Source organism: Schistocerca gregaria, chromosome 7, assembly GCF_023897955.1.
Source record: "Schistocerca gregaria isolate iqSchGreg1 chromosome 7, iqSchGreg1.2, whole genome shotgun sequence".
NCBI lineage: Eukaryota > Metazoa > Arthropoda > Insecta > Orthoptera > Acrididae > Schistocerca > Schistocerca gregaria.
In genome coordinates, this window is record NC_064926.1 from 164,740,580 (window position 1) to 164,754,148 (window position 13,569).

The window sequence follows — 13,569 nt, forward strand, 5'->3', positions numbered from 1 at the left end:
TATTATCTGCCCTGCTGGTGCTTCTCCAATGGGCTTACATATATGAAGAACCCTGTGATTCAGTATTATGTTATCTGATTGTACTGCCTGATGTGGACCCCTGCTTCATATTAGCCAATTATATTATAGCTCCTCAAAGGATGTTTGGTCATCATGTCTTGAAGGAAGTACTGCAGCACATAAAAAAAAAAAAATGATAAATCACTTATGCTATTCTGGTTGTTTCTAGGTTTTTCTTTAACTGAGTCCTTTTATTTAATAATCAGCTTGTGGATTTCTGATGGTAGCAAGGAAATAGTATATTTCACAATAGCTGCAGAATGGTAATGGGTCCTATCTGAGAGTCTGAGAATGATTCTTTAAACTATTATGGGCAAAAAGAAAGTTGTTTTATACAAGCAGTAAGAGTTTTCATTTTTGTTAATAAGTGCACAGCTGGAGGGTAAAAATACTATAGGTAATGGAATATGTTTTATACCTATAGACTGATGCGTTGCATTCTTTATACTGAAAATATGTTAAATGAAAATTTTCACCAAAAAAAAACAGATCAAGCGTTATTATTCTTCTATGAAATACTGTCTGAGCCTTTCTGGTGTATTACTTGGAAATTCGCCATTGATAACTTTGCATTTCTTAATATGTTTTCATATATATATATTGTGTGTACAAGTTGTACTTCTCCTGTTGCTGTGTTATTTATGGAAACTAGAAAAGTCTCCTTGTGTTTATTTTTCCGCTCAAAGTATTGTGATTGCTTTTGATGCTTTGCAGCAAGCAGTGCAAGTGACTTGTCTGTACCCCCAACACCCAATCTGAAGAAGGGAAAAATAAACACTAACCCTGATGCCACAAATGTTGGAGATTCATCAGTGGTAACAATAGATCATGATGATGAAAATAAGAACAAAGCAGAAAGCCTGCGAGAAAAGAAGAAGAGAGAATCAAAAGCTGATCTTTACAGGTAAAAATTCCCTAATGCATATCTGGATAATGAAGTTTTACTGACACACAGTATGATTGTTAATACATGCAGTTTCAGTTTGAATGTAATAAGCTTCAGTATTTTAGTAACAAATGTTAACCCAAAATGAATAAACTTGTATTACATTGAAATAGATGATAGAATGAAGAAATGTGGTGAAAACTGCATTATCTTTCACATAACTGGTAAATAATTAAATGATGTACCACAATACAACACTGATAGGAAGAAACAGGTTTCAAATTTCTGCCCTGCCATACTAATGTGGACTTTCAAACAGTGAAAAGTCCAGGTTGGAATGTCAACAATATTATGAAAAAGATAAACTACAACTGAGTATAAAGATGACATGTTGAGCTGCAGACAGCCACAACAAAAAGACTGTTACATATCGAATTTTCATCCGAAGCCTTCTTCAGAAAAGAAATCACATACACAAGCACACATGGCCGCTATATCCAGCCGCTGCAGACAGAATGCAACTTTTAGGTTGAAGAAAATCAGCAGTCCAGAGTGAACACTCTGAGAATCCTGTGGCTTTGATGGAACACCTTTTTCATTTTGAAAGTTAGTAAAATTAATAAATGTTTTTTCTAAAAAGTAAGAAAAACTTGTTATATTCATCAGTTACTTCAATTTTAAATCATACTAATAATACAGAAATTATAATAAAATTAAAAAAAATGAAACAAATCATAATCTGTTTCAAATTTACTTAGTAATTATTTTTCACTTAACACATAAAAGAAAAGTGGAATAAAGTTTTCAATGGCTTCAGAGATTTTGTGCCCTTAAATTACAAATCTTTTTGTTGTCAGGTGAAGTAGTAGAAAGTTGAATTCTGATATCTGGTACGGTGTCAAGCCTGTTTCTGAACATTGTCTTCATTGCCATATTATAAGAAAATCCTGCTCTACACAATTAAAACAATAATAGATTGTTCTAATCAACTCAGCTTCTTCTGATAAATCTACCCAGAAATTACATAATGGCTAATCTTTGTACTTTTGATTATATTAGAGTCACTTGTTAAGTCAATTAGATTTTCATAGTCTCTTACACTTAAAGCCTTAGCTGTTATGGAAAGTGGATTTTGAGCCTTGGAATTATCCTCACAGATCTTTGGAAAGTATTGCAGAAGAGTTTTTCCCAAGTTAATTAAGTGCTTTGTGAACAGCTTAGAAACTTCTTCATATATATATATATATATATATATATATATATATATATATATATATATATATATATATATATATATATAAACAAAAAAAACAGTCAAACATCCACATAATGCAGGAAAACAATTAAAATTGTTTTCTGGAACTGAATAAATCAAAAATTTTAATTTTCTCACAAAAGATGTAATTTTGTCTCTTGTATTAAAAATTGTAACACTCTTTCCTTGCAATGATTAATTTTGCTGCACTTTGTAAAAACGTCTGCAAAATATTTAACTTTTATCGACAATAAAGCATTTCTTAAAATTTCAATAAAATTTTGTACTGAATTATTTTGCATATTAAGGGAGTCCAGTAACTCAGTAATAAAGCCTCTCTAGTGCTTTTCCTCTGGATAGCCAACTCACTTTTGTATGTAATAAAAGTGAATTGTGTTCACTACCTATTTCGTTGCACAAAATTTTGAACAATCTGGACTGCAGTGGTTGAGATTTTACACAGTTTATTATTTTGAGCATTTCAGATGTATTTCAAATCACTAGGCACTATGTTTTGTTACTAGAGATTGCCTAAGCAAATACAAAGACTGCTGCTGCTTCTTGTAGCTGCTCACATCATAAATGGTACTGCTCCCTTGATTTTTCCTATCAGATCTGTAGTACTATCTTTGCAAATGTCGATACACTTCTTCCAACTATCTCATGTTTTATAGTGTAATCATTAATTCAGTGAAATATATCTTCACCTGTTGCTTTCTCATGTAAACATGTGGTCATGAATAAGTCTTTTTCAATACTTTTATTAAATATACATCAAACAAATACTAGTAGTCCAGCTAGTCCTGTGATATCAGTGGATTGGTCCATTTTTAGTGCATAATCACTGCAAAGTCTTAATTGATAAATCAACTCCTTCCTTATGGCAGCAAAACGAGCTTTGATGTGTAATGAAACAGTATTATTAGAAAATTGTACCACTTCTATTGTTGTGGCAGTCTGCTCTTTAATAATGCACTACACTGTGTCTTTTACACATGGCTTAACAAGTTTTTCTCCAGTTGAATGAACTTAACAATTAAGCGCGATACAGCAGCTAACACAGTAAGATGCATAAATTACATTTTCATGTTTGGTTTTTGCAAAAGTAATTATTTGATGTTTAGATTTTTCTATTGAGTCACACTGGCTTTTAAAAAAGTTAATGTCTTTTCCTTTATTGTCAGCATGCATTGTTTCTAAGTGGTTACAAAGTTAGGCTGGGTCAAAGAATTGTTTGTAAGTTCAGTTTGACATAAAACACAGGAGCCTCTGACGTGGCAGTACACATGAATCCAAAGTTTAACATGTTTGCTTTGGCTGATGCTTATAAGCATTTCTGCGATCAACACGTCAGTGCCGCTGATGCTTACAAGTGTTTCTGTGATCAGCAAGCCAGTGCAGGTAAAGCTTGTAAGTGGCGCATCCACTAGCTGAGTACTCATTTGAGTTCGTTCGGCTGTGCACTCATGTTAGTACAAGCAACCAACGAAATATCACGTAACATTTTCCTGTCTGCAGGTGTGTGTTTTCATCTTTAGTCACCTGTGTTTGGCATTGTTTGCAATGGTGGTGGATCAACCAACACCGGGGCCTACTAACCCAAAAAAGACTAGGAAGATTGAACAGTATACTGACCATGAGTTACTAAGTATGTTAGAAGATAGTGATGTTGAGTTGAGAGGGGACGAACCAGAGGGGGGTGGGTGGAATTTGGAGACTGCAGAAACATACCATAGTAATGACAGTGTGGAAACAGAGCTGTTCTATACGTTTCGCAACTGTTTGGAATCGGATAATATGGATGACGATGATAAGGAAATCACCAGCGATAAAAACCCGCGCTCGCAGAAGTAAGCAAATCAGGTGCGACTTGGCATGTAGAACCACATGGGATGCAGTGTCATCCATTTACAAAAGCAGAATGTTTGTAGATAAATCTTGCTGGCAATACGCCAATGGATTTCTTTAGGCTACTGGTTACAGATGACATACTGGAGTTCGTAGAAGATGAAACAAACAGTATTGCACACAATATATTTATGAGCGAAAATACAAAAGAGGGCTCTAGAATTAGTAATTGGAAACATGTAAGTATAGGAGAAATACTAGTCTTCCTGGATATTTCATTACATATGGGTAATGTCAAGTATGCCCAATTACAAGACTACTGGAAGAAAGACCCACTGTTTGAAAATAGAGGAATAGCGATGAGTATGGGCAGAGACAGATATTTGCTCATCTTATGCTCACTGCATTTTGCAAAAAATGCGCTCTGTACATGGGGATGCGTGGTGATATGAGGGGGAAAAGGGCATGCTGAAAAAATAGTATTACATTTGTTGGAAGAGAAGCTGCATTTTGGTCATCACGTTTACATGGACAATTTTTACAACAGCTATGCTTTAGCTAAAACCCTGTTGAATGCAAAAACAAATTGCACCAGGACTTTTAGGGTAAATAGGAGAAATACCCCTAAAGATGCGGTATGCACAAAACTGGGGAAAGGAGACACTATTGTACGCAATTCGGACAGTGTAATGATTGGCAAATGGAGGGATAGATGAGAGGTCTCCTATATTTCCACAGAATATCCTAATACAATTGGACGTGTGTCAAATGCACGCCAGCAAATAGTCTCAAAACCACTGCCAATTATCAAATATAATAGTTGTATACCTGGGACCGATAGGCAGGACCAGATGTTGTCATATTATTTATCTGACCAAAAGACTATTCGTTGGCCAAAGAAATAGAATACAAATGATACAGGATGTACTTCCACCAATGGATGTTTCAAAAGGTGTGCGTAACAAATATTGTAAAGACACACGCATTGTGCAAAAGCGGGACGCAACTGAAGGGAAGAAGCAAGTTATGAGGAAGTGTGCAGAACGAGGCAAGCATAGGGATACACCATACGTGTGCATAATGTGTCCAAACAAACATGGATTCTCCTTTGAACTGTTGCACAATTACACATCTGTAATGTAATGAGATGTCATATCTTCAGAGAAAGATCTGTTCGTGTTTGATTTGTGAACTGTTTGTAGTTGTTTTATTTGACTGTTGTTATTGTTATTGCTCAGAACATGAGGTTTCTGTAGAGTGTGTGGAATTATTTGTGGTTTGCTGTAAAAACATCACCTGTAAACCTTGCAAACTTATTTGTTATATAGGATTGAGTTTCCATAGCACCACATTGCAGATGAGTCCTGTTTCTTTTTCTCCGTTTGATAGATCTTTTGGTGTTTTCAGACTCTAATTCTTTCTCTGTTTGCAATAAATGCATATGACACTTACAAGCGTCAGACAGCGTGCAGCATTTATCGCATGAATAGTATGCAGCTAAAGCGTACTTGTATTTCTATATCTAACACCACATCTTGCACAGACGTTACATTCGCTGTCAAGATTATGTACATGCACAACATGAACTTAAAAGGTTTCGCAGGGTATGATTTCAGCTCTCAGCTCACATCCGCTTACAAGTGTCTGCCTAGAGAATAAGCGGCCCACACTGGTGACCGACCGCAGTGAACATGTTAAATAGCTTTCATCATACTTCCAGTTAGGTCTGTTTGTACGGGCCCCTTGTTTTTTGATAATATCTTTTGAAGAAATGTCAATTTGTGAATCTTTTCTTCTTCAATAGTTGTTCCTCCCTTTAACAATGAACTCATGCATACTTTTTAGCAAAATATAAATTCTGTAAAAGAAAAAGAATTATGTTGAATTCTTTCTTTATGCTTTAAATAACATATTAACAAAAGTATGTAGGCCTGTAACGTGTCAATGCTAAGTAGCAGTTCAGCCTCAAGGAAGTGCAGGAAATGGAGCAATAACATATCTGCCACATGGTGTACAGACAAACGAGGGTGGGGGGTAATGTTGCTGTGTTTGTCTTTTAGTGGTGACCTGTCCGGCATGCTCCTGCCTCATCAGTTGTGGTATAAACTGCAAATGGCAGAAACAAATTTCATGGAAGCCCTTCACAGAAACATTAATATTCAAACATACCCACTACATTATTTATCTCTCAATTGACACATTCAACATGACTTTATCATGATAGTACGACATCCGTTAGATCGTTGAGATTTGCAGCAGTGAAAAAGTGTACTGACATGTGCTGTGTTCGAATTCAGAACACCATTCTCTGCCGATAGCTTTCTTAATATGTAAGCCTGATCATTTTTAGGAGTAAGCAAGTGTGAAAACGTGATTTCAGGAGACAAAATTTTATCACGTGTCATTATGTGTGTTATCATTTCAACAGTAAATCCAGCTCTCAGGTGAAATGAATTTAGGAAATTAAATTAGGAACCATTCTATTAACTATAAAATTGTTCAACATGGACCAAGGCAGTGGAGAATCAAAACATGAAACAGCTGATTCACATTTACATTTTCCACTGATTTGGCTCATCTTGAATTTATTTGGCTGTATGCACCGTCAGAAGCTCAGCAGTAGACAGTGATTAAATATTATATATAAATGTGTTATTTACTAATTCCTACTCCAAACAATAAACTGTTCAGTGGGTTTCCTATGAAATTTTGGTAAATTATTTGGTGCTTCATTTTTTCAGGCTTACAGTTAACCATAATTCACTCCTTTTTCCAAAATTTGTGAGATTAGATCTATGTGTGTAAATTTTAATCCCAATTACATTACATAAAAAAAATCAGAGAGCCATTTAAAGCACTAAGTGTAGGTGGGTGTAACTCAGGTTCACCAAATGTAGTTAAAACATATTGGCATGTATTCCATCAACTTCTTACCTTACAGTTACAAACAAATGGAGATTAATTAATACTGGGATGTGGAAGATGGTCCTCTGCATTTGTGGATGTAACAACAGTCAGTTTTTATTATTTCATACCATTTATTCAGAATGATGTGGTCATGGAGTGCCCCATTTTAGTTGTATAGATTGCCAATTTTCCAAGTGAAGCGAAGTCTCCTGTACCCTACCACCATCTCCTGTCAATGCTATAACAGATATGATCAAAAAATAAGAAGTATCTCATAATGGCACATATGAACTAAAGCAAAAATGTACGCAATGAGAATACATATCTGCTGCCTGTCCTACTCCATGTATAAAAGAAAAATAAAATGTGAAAAAAAAATTATACTACCACTCCAACATTAATTTATTTTGGTTCAGATGAGCTTATCAGCCCATTCCTTTCACAGGTACTAATCACAAGCAGGGCATCGAAGCTCAACTTAGCATTGCAAATACAGGGATTTGATTAATTTTAACTTAAAACTTCCTGGCAGATTAAAACTGTGTGCCGGACCGAGACTCGAACTCAGAACCTTTGCCTTTCATCTTGGGCAAGTGCTCTAATCAATGAGCTACCCAAGCATGATTCACAAACCATCCTCACAGCTCTACTTCCACCAGCACCTCGTCCTACCTTTCAAACCTCACAGAGCTCTGCGCTGTGAACCTTGTAGAACTAGCAGTCTTGGAAGAAAGGATATTGTGGAGACATGGCTTAGCTATAGCCTGAGGGATGTTTCCAGAAATAAATTTTCACACTGCAGTGGAGTGTGCAATTGTATGAAACTTCTTGGCAGATTGAAACTGTGCCGGACTGAGACTTGAATTTGGGACCTTTGCAGAGATCCCAAGTTTGAATCTCCATCCAGCACAGAGCTTTAATCTTCCAGACAGTTTCATATCAGTGCTTACTCCACTGCAGAGTGAAAATTTGACTGTGGAAACACATACTTACTTTTGAATTATGTGTTATTCCTGCAGATTAGCTTCCTCCAGCTCTTAGATGTTTGTATACTGAAGACTTAACAAGTATTTTACTGGTGTATTTTAATCATATTTGTAAAGAATGTAACATCAATGCTGTCAACAGTATTGTGCTGACAAAACAACTTGTCCATTGGTACACAGAATGCTGGCAACAGAAGAAGTGTTTTACTGGTGTATTTTAATTAGATTTATGAAGACTGTGTCATCAGTGCTGTCAACAGTACTGTGATACTAAGACAACTAGCCCATTGCTGTGAAAAATGCTGACAACAGAGGAAAGAGAACCAAAGCGTTCTTAGTTGAGTGGGTAGGAGGTGTGGTGAAAAGACTTTCTGCCATCTTTATTCTACTCCATGCATATCAGCTGGGTTTCATGGAAGTGTATTACAGACGCATTCTTGTTGAAATGTGGTGCTTGTTTGTAGTAATGATTATGAAACAAGTTACATGGATGCTATTGTAACTCAGTTACTCTATGTGTAGAAGAGGTGTGACATTCTGAACATCCATTTGACATGCGGGCAGGCAGACATGCAGTGTGTAACGACAGTGTTGGATCACATTATTTTCTGCAACTTATAAAAAGACTTTCATAAGTAATATTGAAAATTATTATCTCTCATTTTTACCTGAGCTTTCTACATTGATATCAGGAGTTTGCTAGTAAACAGTCTTTTTTAATATTTCAAGTCCTAATTTGACTTGAGGTTCCTGAAGCTGTGGAAACAGTAATCCACTGATAGTTATCACTGGTGCTGTTGTATAAAAATGTATCATAGCATTAATCAACTGCACAAACAACATTGCCCTATATTCACTTTAAATGAAAAAGTGCAATCTTCATGCAGATCTTGCATGAAACTTGACTGACTGGCTTTACACATAACATTTAGGAGATAACAAGAAGCTTCATCTAATTATCAGCTTTGAATTTCTCTATAGTATTGCCATTTAATGAAATCTGTACACATGTACTTGAAATAAAATTTGTAACTTTGCAACTTCCTTTTCCATATAATTTCCTGAATTCTTTCAACCAGTTTCAAGATACCTGGAACTGGTAATACTCATCTCATTTGCAGTTCAGAATGCCCATTCCTGCAGATCTCCCTCAGTAACTGTAAACTGTCTCTCGAACAGTTCTAAATATTTTGAATAATTTTTCTTTCACACTTTTGTAACTTTCGTTTTGGCACATATTTTGTACTTGATGTAAATCTTTCTCACATTTTTACAATTTGTGGTCAGATGTTATGAAATGAAAGTGGCTTTGCACATTGCTTAATTTTAAGCAGTTTTTCTCTCCTTCATCTAAACAAAAAAATCACAGCCTTGACCTTGTAACTGAAAGCTATTACTGTACATGTTTTCTTCGGGCAAGGAAGGTGCTGTTTTTTTTTTTTTTTTTTTGTTCTGGAATTCAATTAGTAGAACAATCATCATTCAAACAGTAATTCATGAAATCATCAGAGTTATTTCCTGTTTTTTCCCTAATAATTCCATAGTTTCTAATGAAATGTTCAGATAATTTGAATGAATGTGCAAGAAATTAACTAATAAATTGCATTCCAAGTTCTTCATATTTCATTTTTGTGAGGTTGAAAACATTAATTGGTTTCCACAGTACTGCGAAACTCTGAAACCTGTATGAAGACAAATGCTGTTAGCAAGCATATGTGATGAGAAAACAAAGAAAATTAAAGCTGTTTATCTCCACTGTTAACTCTTAGCAGTGACACAGAGGCAACTGCTAATTATTATGAATATTAAATGACTCACAAATTTGAGCAAATAGCAACTGTGAACAATTGTGTCAGAGAAATCATCAATGAAAACTGAAATTCACTTTACAAATTAACATTACATTGTGTTGTGTTATCTGTCTACCACTGTTTTGACAATAAAGATTATGTGCCTTCCATGTTGCACATCCACTGTCTGCTGCAGCTCCAGTAGGACTTACATTTCTCCAGCCACCTGCCGAGCTATGAATTTGGCAATGTTCAACATTTTTAAAAAGTATTTGCAGTGTGTCTTAGGAGATAAAATTTTGACATTGTGTTTCTTCATTGTATTTCAGGGCAGGTTTCAGTATGATCGCTTGGACCATTCCCTTGTCAGTATTCAACTGCAGAATGTGTATCTTATCAGTCAACAGTGCAGTAGCTGTTTAGTGATAGTACTGTTATGATGAAATAAGTGAATTTTTAATACTGTGTATGGAATTGCATCTCTACATTAAATTGTTGGTGTTATGTTGATATATCTATCTCCTCTACTCATCCTTCTCCAAAAAAATTGTGTTTCAGAGGTGCTGATGGCAATTCACTACCAAAAGATGTGTTGAACAATCTCACACAGTTTCAGAGGAACCAGAAGAAGGGCACAATTGATGTGTGGTGGCTGTATGATGATGGAGGTGAGTAGAATTATCCAATATGATTCAGTTGTAAAAGTAATTGTTATAACCTTTAATCACAATAATTGCGTGGATTTTCACACTCTCTCTTAGAAACAATAGCTGATCACATGATTACAACTCAGTCTCTCGTATTCGACTGCTGTGCCGTGACATGCGGCCGGTGCCGTTCGTAGCTAGGTGGCGCTCCCACGCTCATCTGATTTGCGGAGCGCCTCTATCGCCGTTTGTGCGTACTGTCGTGGCGGCACTGTTAAATGTCGTGGCACTATCACAACACTTTTCCCCCCTTGAAAAAAATAAACACTCACTTCCTTGGAGACATGGACAACGCAGAGACATCCATGGCCTCTTGTGAGGCCCCGAGGAGATCCCGCGCAGAGACACGGGAGTATGGTCGAAAATGTCCAGGACGGAAGCTCGTGCGAGGAACGTGCCTCCTGGATGAGATGATGGGTGAAAACTCCGGAGCAGCATCCATAGGTGTCATTGACCTGGGAGTGTGCTCCAGCGAGATGGGTCCCGGAGAAGGTGGCGTCGCGACTGGGGGCGGTTCCGGAGTACTTGGAAGCGGCAGCGACGGCGGCTGCATCAACACGGACGGTAGATCGGCAGCAGCGACAGGACTGGCGTCTCGAGCTGGTGGAGGCGAAGGATGGGGCGGTGGCACAGGCGTGGCCACCACTCGTGGGCGCATCTGGTCGTAATGGCGAACAACCGTGCCGTCGCCCGTACGGATTTCACAAAGCCGGCGGCCGCGAAGAGCCTTGACCACCCCTGGAATCCATTTAGGGCGAGATCCATACCCTCATGCCCACACGTCGGCGCCCACCGAGTATTTTCCCGCACTAGGGGACACAGTACAAGGCCTGACAGGGTGAAGCAGGTGCAGTAGAGTGCGCGGTTGGCGGCCATGCAAGAGTTCAGCAGGGCTGCGATCACCCAGAGGCGTGAAGCGATAAGAACTCAGAAATTGCAGCAGGGCGTCATCTGTGGAAAAATCACTAAGGAATTTTTTCATCTGGCATTTGAAAGTGCGGACAAGGCGCTCGACCTCCCCATTCGATTGCGGATGGAAGGGAGGTGCGGTAACATGATGAATCCCTTGTCCAGTACAAAAATCACGGAAGGCCTGCGAAGAGAACTGAGGGCCATTGTCCGTGACGATCGTGGATGGAAGACCTTCTAGCGCAAAGATTTTGGACAAAGCCAGCGTCGTCGCCGCAGTGGTGGGCGACGGACATCTAACAACAAATGGAAACTTCGAGAAGGCGTCAATCAACAGTAGCCAATAAGTACCGAGGAAGGGGCCAGCAAAGTCGGCGTGCACCCGTTCCCATGGCTGAGCTGGATCAGGCCACGGAGAGGGCATTGTACGAGGTGCCGCCAGTTGTTGAGCACACTGGCCACATGCAGCAACCATATGGGCGATGTCCGAATCAATGCCGGGCCAATAAACGTGCCTGCGGGCCAGGGACTTAGTCCGAGAAATACCCCAATGGCCTCCGTGCAACAGTTTGAGAACATCTTTGCGAAGAGAGGCTGGCACCACGACCCGTGGAGATGCACCATCCGTGGCCAGAAGAACAACACCATCACGAACAGACAGACGAAGGCGCAAGGCATGGTAGTTGCGAAGGGGATCCGATGCCCGGCCCCCGGTCCTGTCTGGCCAACCTCGTTGAACAAAACCGATCACCCGACGCAGGACCAGGTCCCGCGCAGTAGCTGACGCGACCTGCGAACCTGTAAGTGGAAAGCCCTCGACTGCACGACGTTCTTCCTCATCAATGTGGAAACAGAGGAGTTCATCGCGATCGAAAACAGGGTCGGGGCCCATCGGCAATCGTGACAATGCATCCGCGTTTGCGTGCTGGGCCGTGGGGCGATAGTGAATCTCATAATGAAAACGAGACAAGTATAAGGCCCAACGTTGCAGGCGGTGAGCTGCCTTATCCGGAAGTGACGCCAAGGGGCTGAACAGAGAGACCAGCGGTTTGTGGTCGGTGATGAGGTGAAACTTAGAACCATACAAAAAAACGCTGAACTTTTTTAGAGCATAAATGATAGCGAGCGCCTCCTTTTCGATTTGAGAGTAACGCCGTTGCGCCTCGTTGAGGGTCTTGGAAGCATAGGCAATGGGTCGTTCCGACCCATCCTCATACCGATGGGCGAGAACAGCCCCTAGGCCATACTGTGACGCGTCAGTCGCCAGAACCAAGTGCTGACCCGGACGGAATGTGGCAAGACAAGGCGCCGACTGCAAATGAGCCTTCAGGCGGACAAAAGCCTGCTCACACCCGTCGGACCAACAGAAGGGGACGTTTTTGCGTAACAGCTGATGCAGAGGATAAGCTACCGCTGCTGCGGATGGAATGAATTTGTGATAATAAGCAATCTTGCCTAGAAACGCCTGAAGTTCTTTGACCGTAGACGGCCGGGGTAGAGCGTTAATGGCCGCAACGTGCTCACGGAGAGGGCGTATGCCCTCACGGGACAACTGGAAACCAAGATACTCAATGGAGGGTTGGAAGAACTGTGATTTGTCCAGATTGCACCTCAACCCAGCCGAATGCAAAACCCGAAACAGTGAACGTAAATTACGAAGGTGCTCCGCAGTGGAGGCTCCCGTGACAACAATGTCATCCAGATAGTTTATGCAGCCGGGAACGGAAGCCGTGAGCTGTTCCAAAAACCGCTGAAAAATGGCCGGTGCGCTAGCGACGCCAAATGGTAATCGCTGGTACTGATACAACCCACAAGGAGTGTTGATAACGAGAAATTCCTTGGAAGGAGCGTCCAACGGCAACTGATGGTACGCCTCCGATAAGTCAAGTTTGGAAAAGAACTGGCCCCCAGCGAGCTTGGTAAACAACTCCTCAGGACGAGGAAGAGGATAAGTGTCAATGACGCTCTGAGCGTTGACAGTGGCTTTAAAGTCACCACACAATCGCAGACTCCCGTTTGGTTTAGAAACCACCACGATCGGCGATGCCCATTCGCTGGAGGTAACCGGAAGGAGAATCCCTGAAGCTGTTAACCTGTCTAGCTCAGCCTTGACAGGTGCACGCAACGCCACTGGAATAGGGCGTGCCCGGAAAAACTTAGGGCGAGCCGTAGGTTTAAGAGTAATGTGGGCTGCAAAATCCTTGGCACAACCCAGACCAGC

The 13,569-nt window shown here is 39.9% G+C and overlaps 1 protein-coding gene across 1 annotated transcript in view; it reads left to right on the forward strand.

Moving 5' to 3' along the window:
- Positions 1 to 13,569, forward strand: part of LOC126282233 (bumetanide-sensitive sodium-(potassium)-chloride cotransporter) — a 584,688-nt gene that overhangs the window by 543,002 nt on the left and 28,117 nt on the right. Inside the window, exons 14-15 of the mRNA XM_049981810.1 lie at positions 775 to 964; positions 10,291 to 10,400. Of these exons, the coding sequence (XP_049837767.1) occupies positions 775 to 964; positions 10,291 to 10,400 (300 nt within the window). The remainder of the gene's footprint in view (positions 1 to 774; positions 965 to 10,290; positions 10,401 to 13,569) is intronic.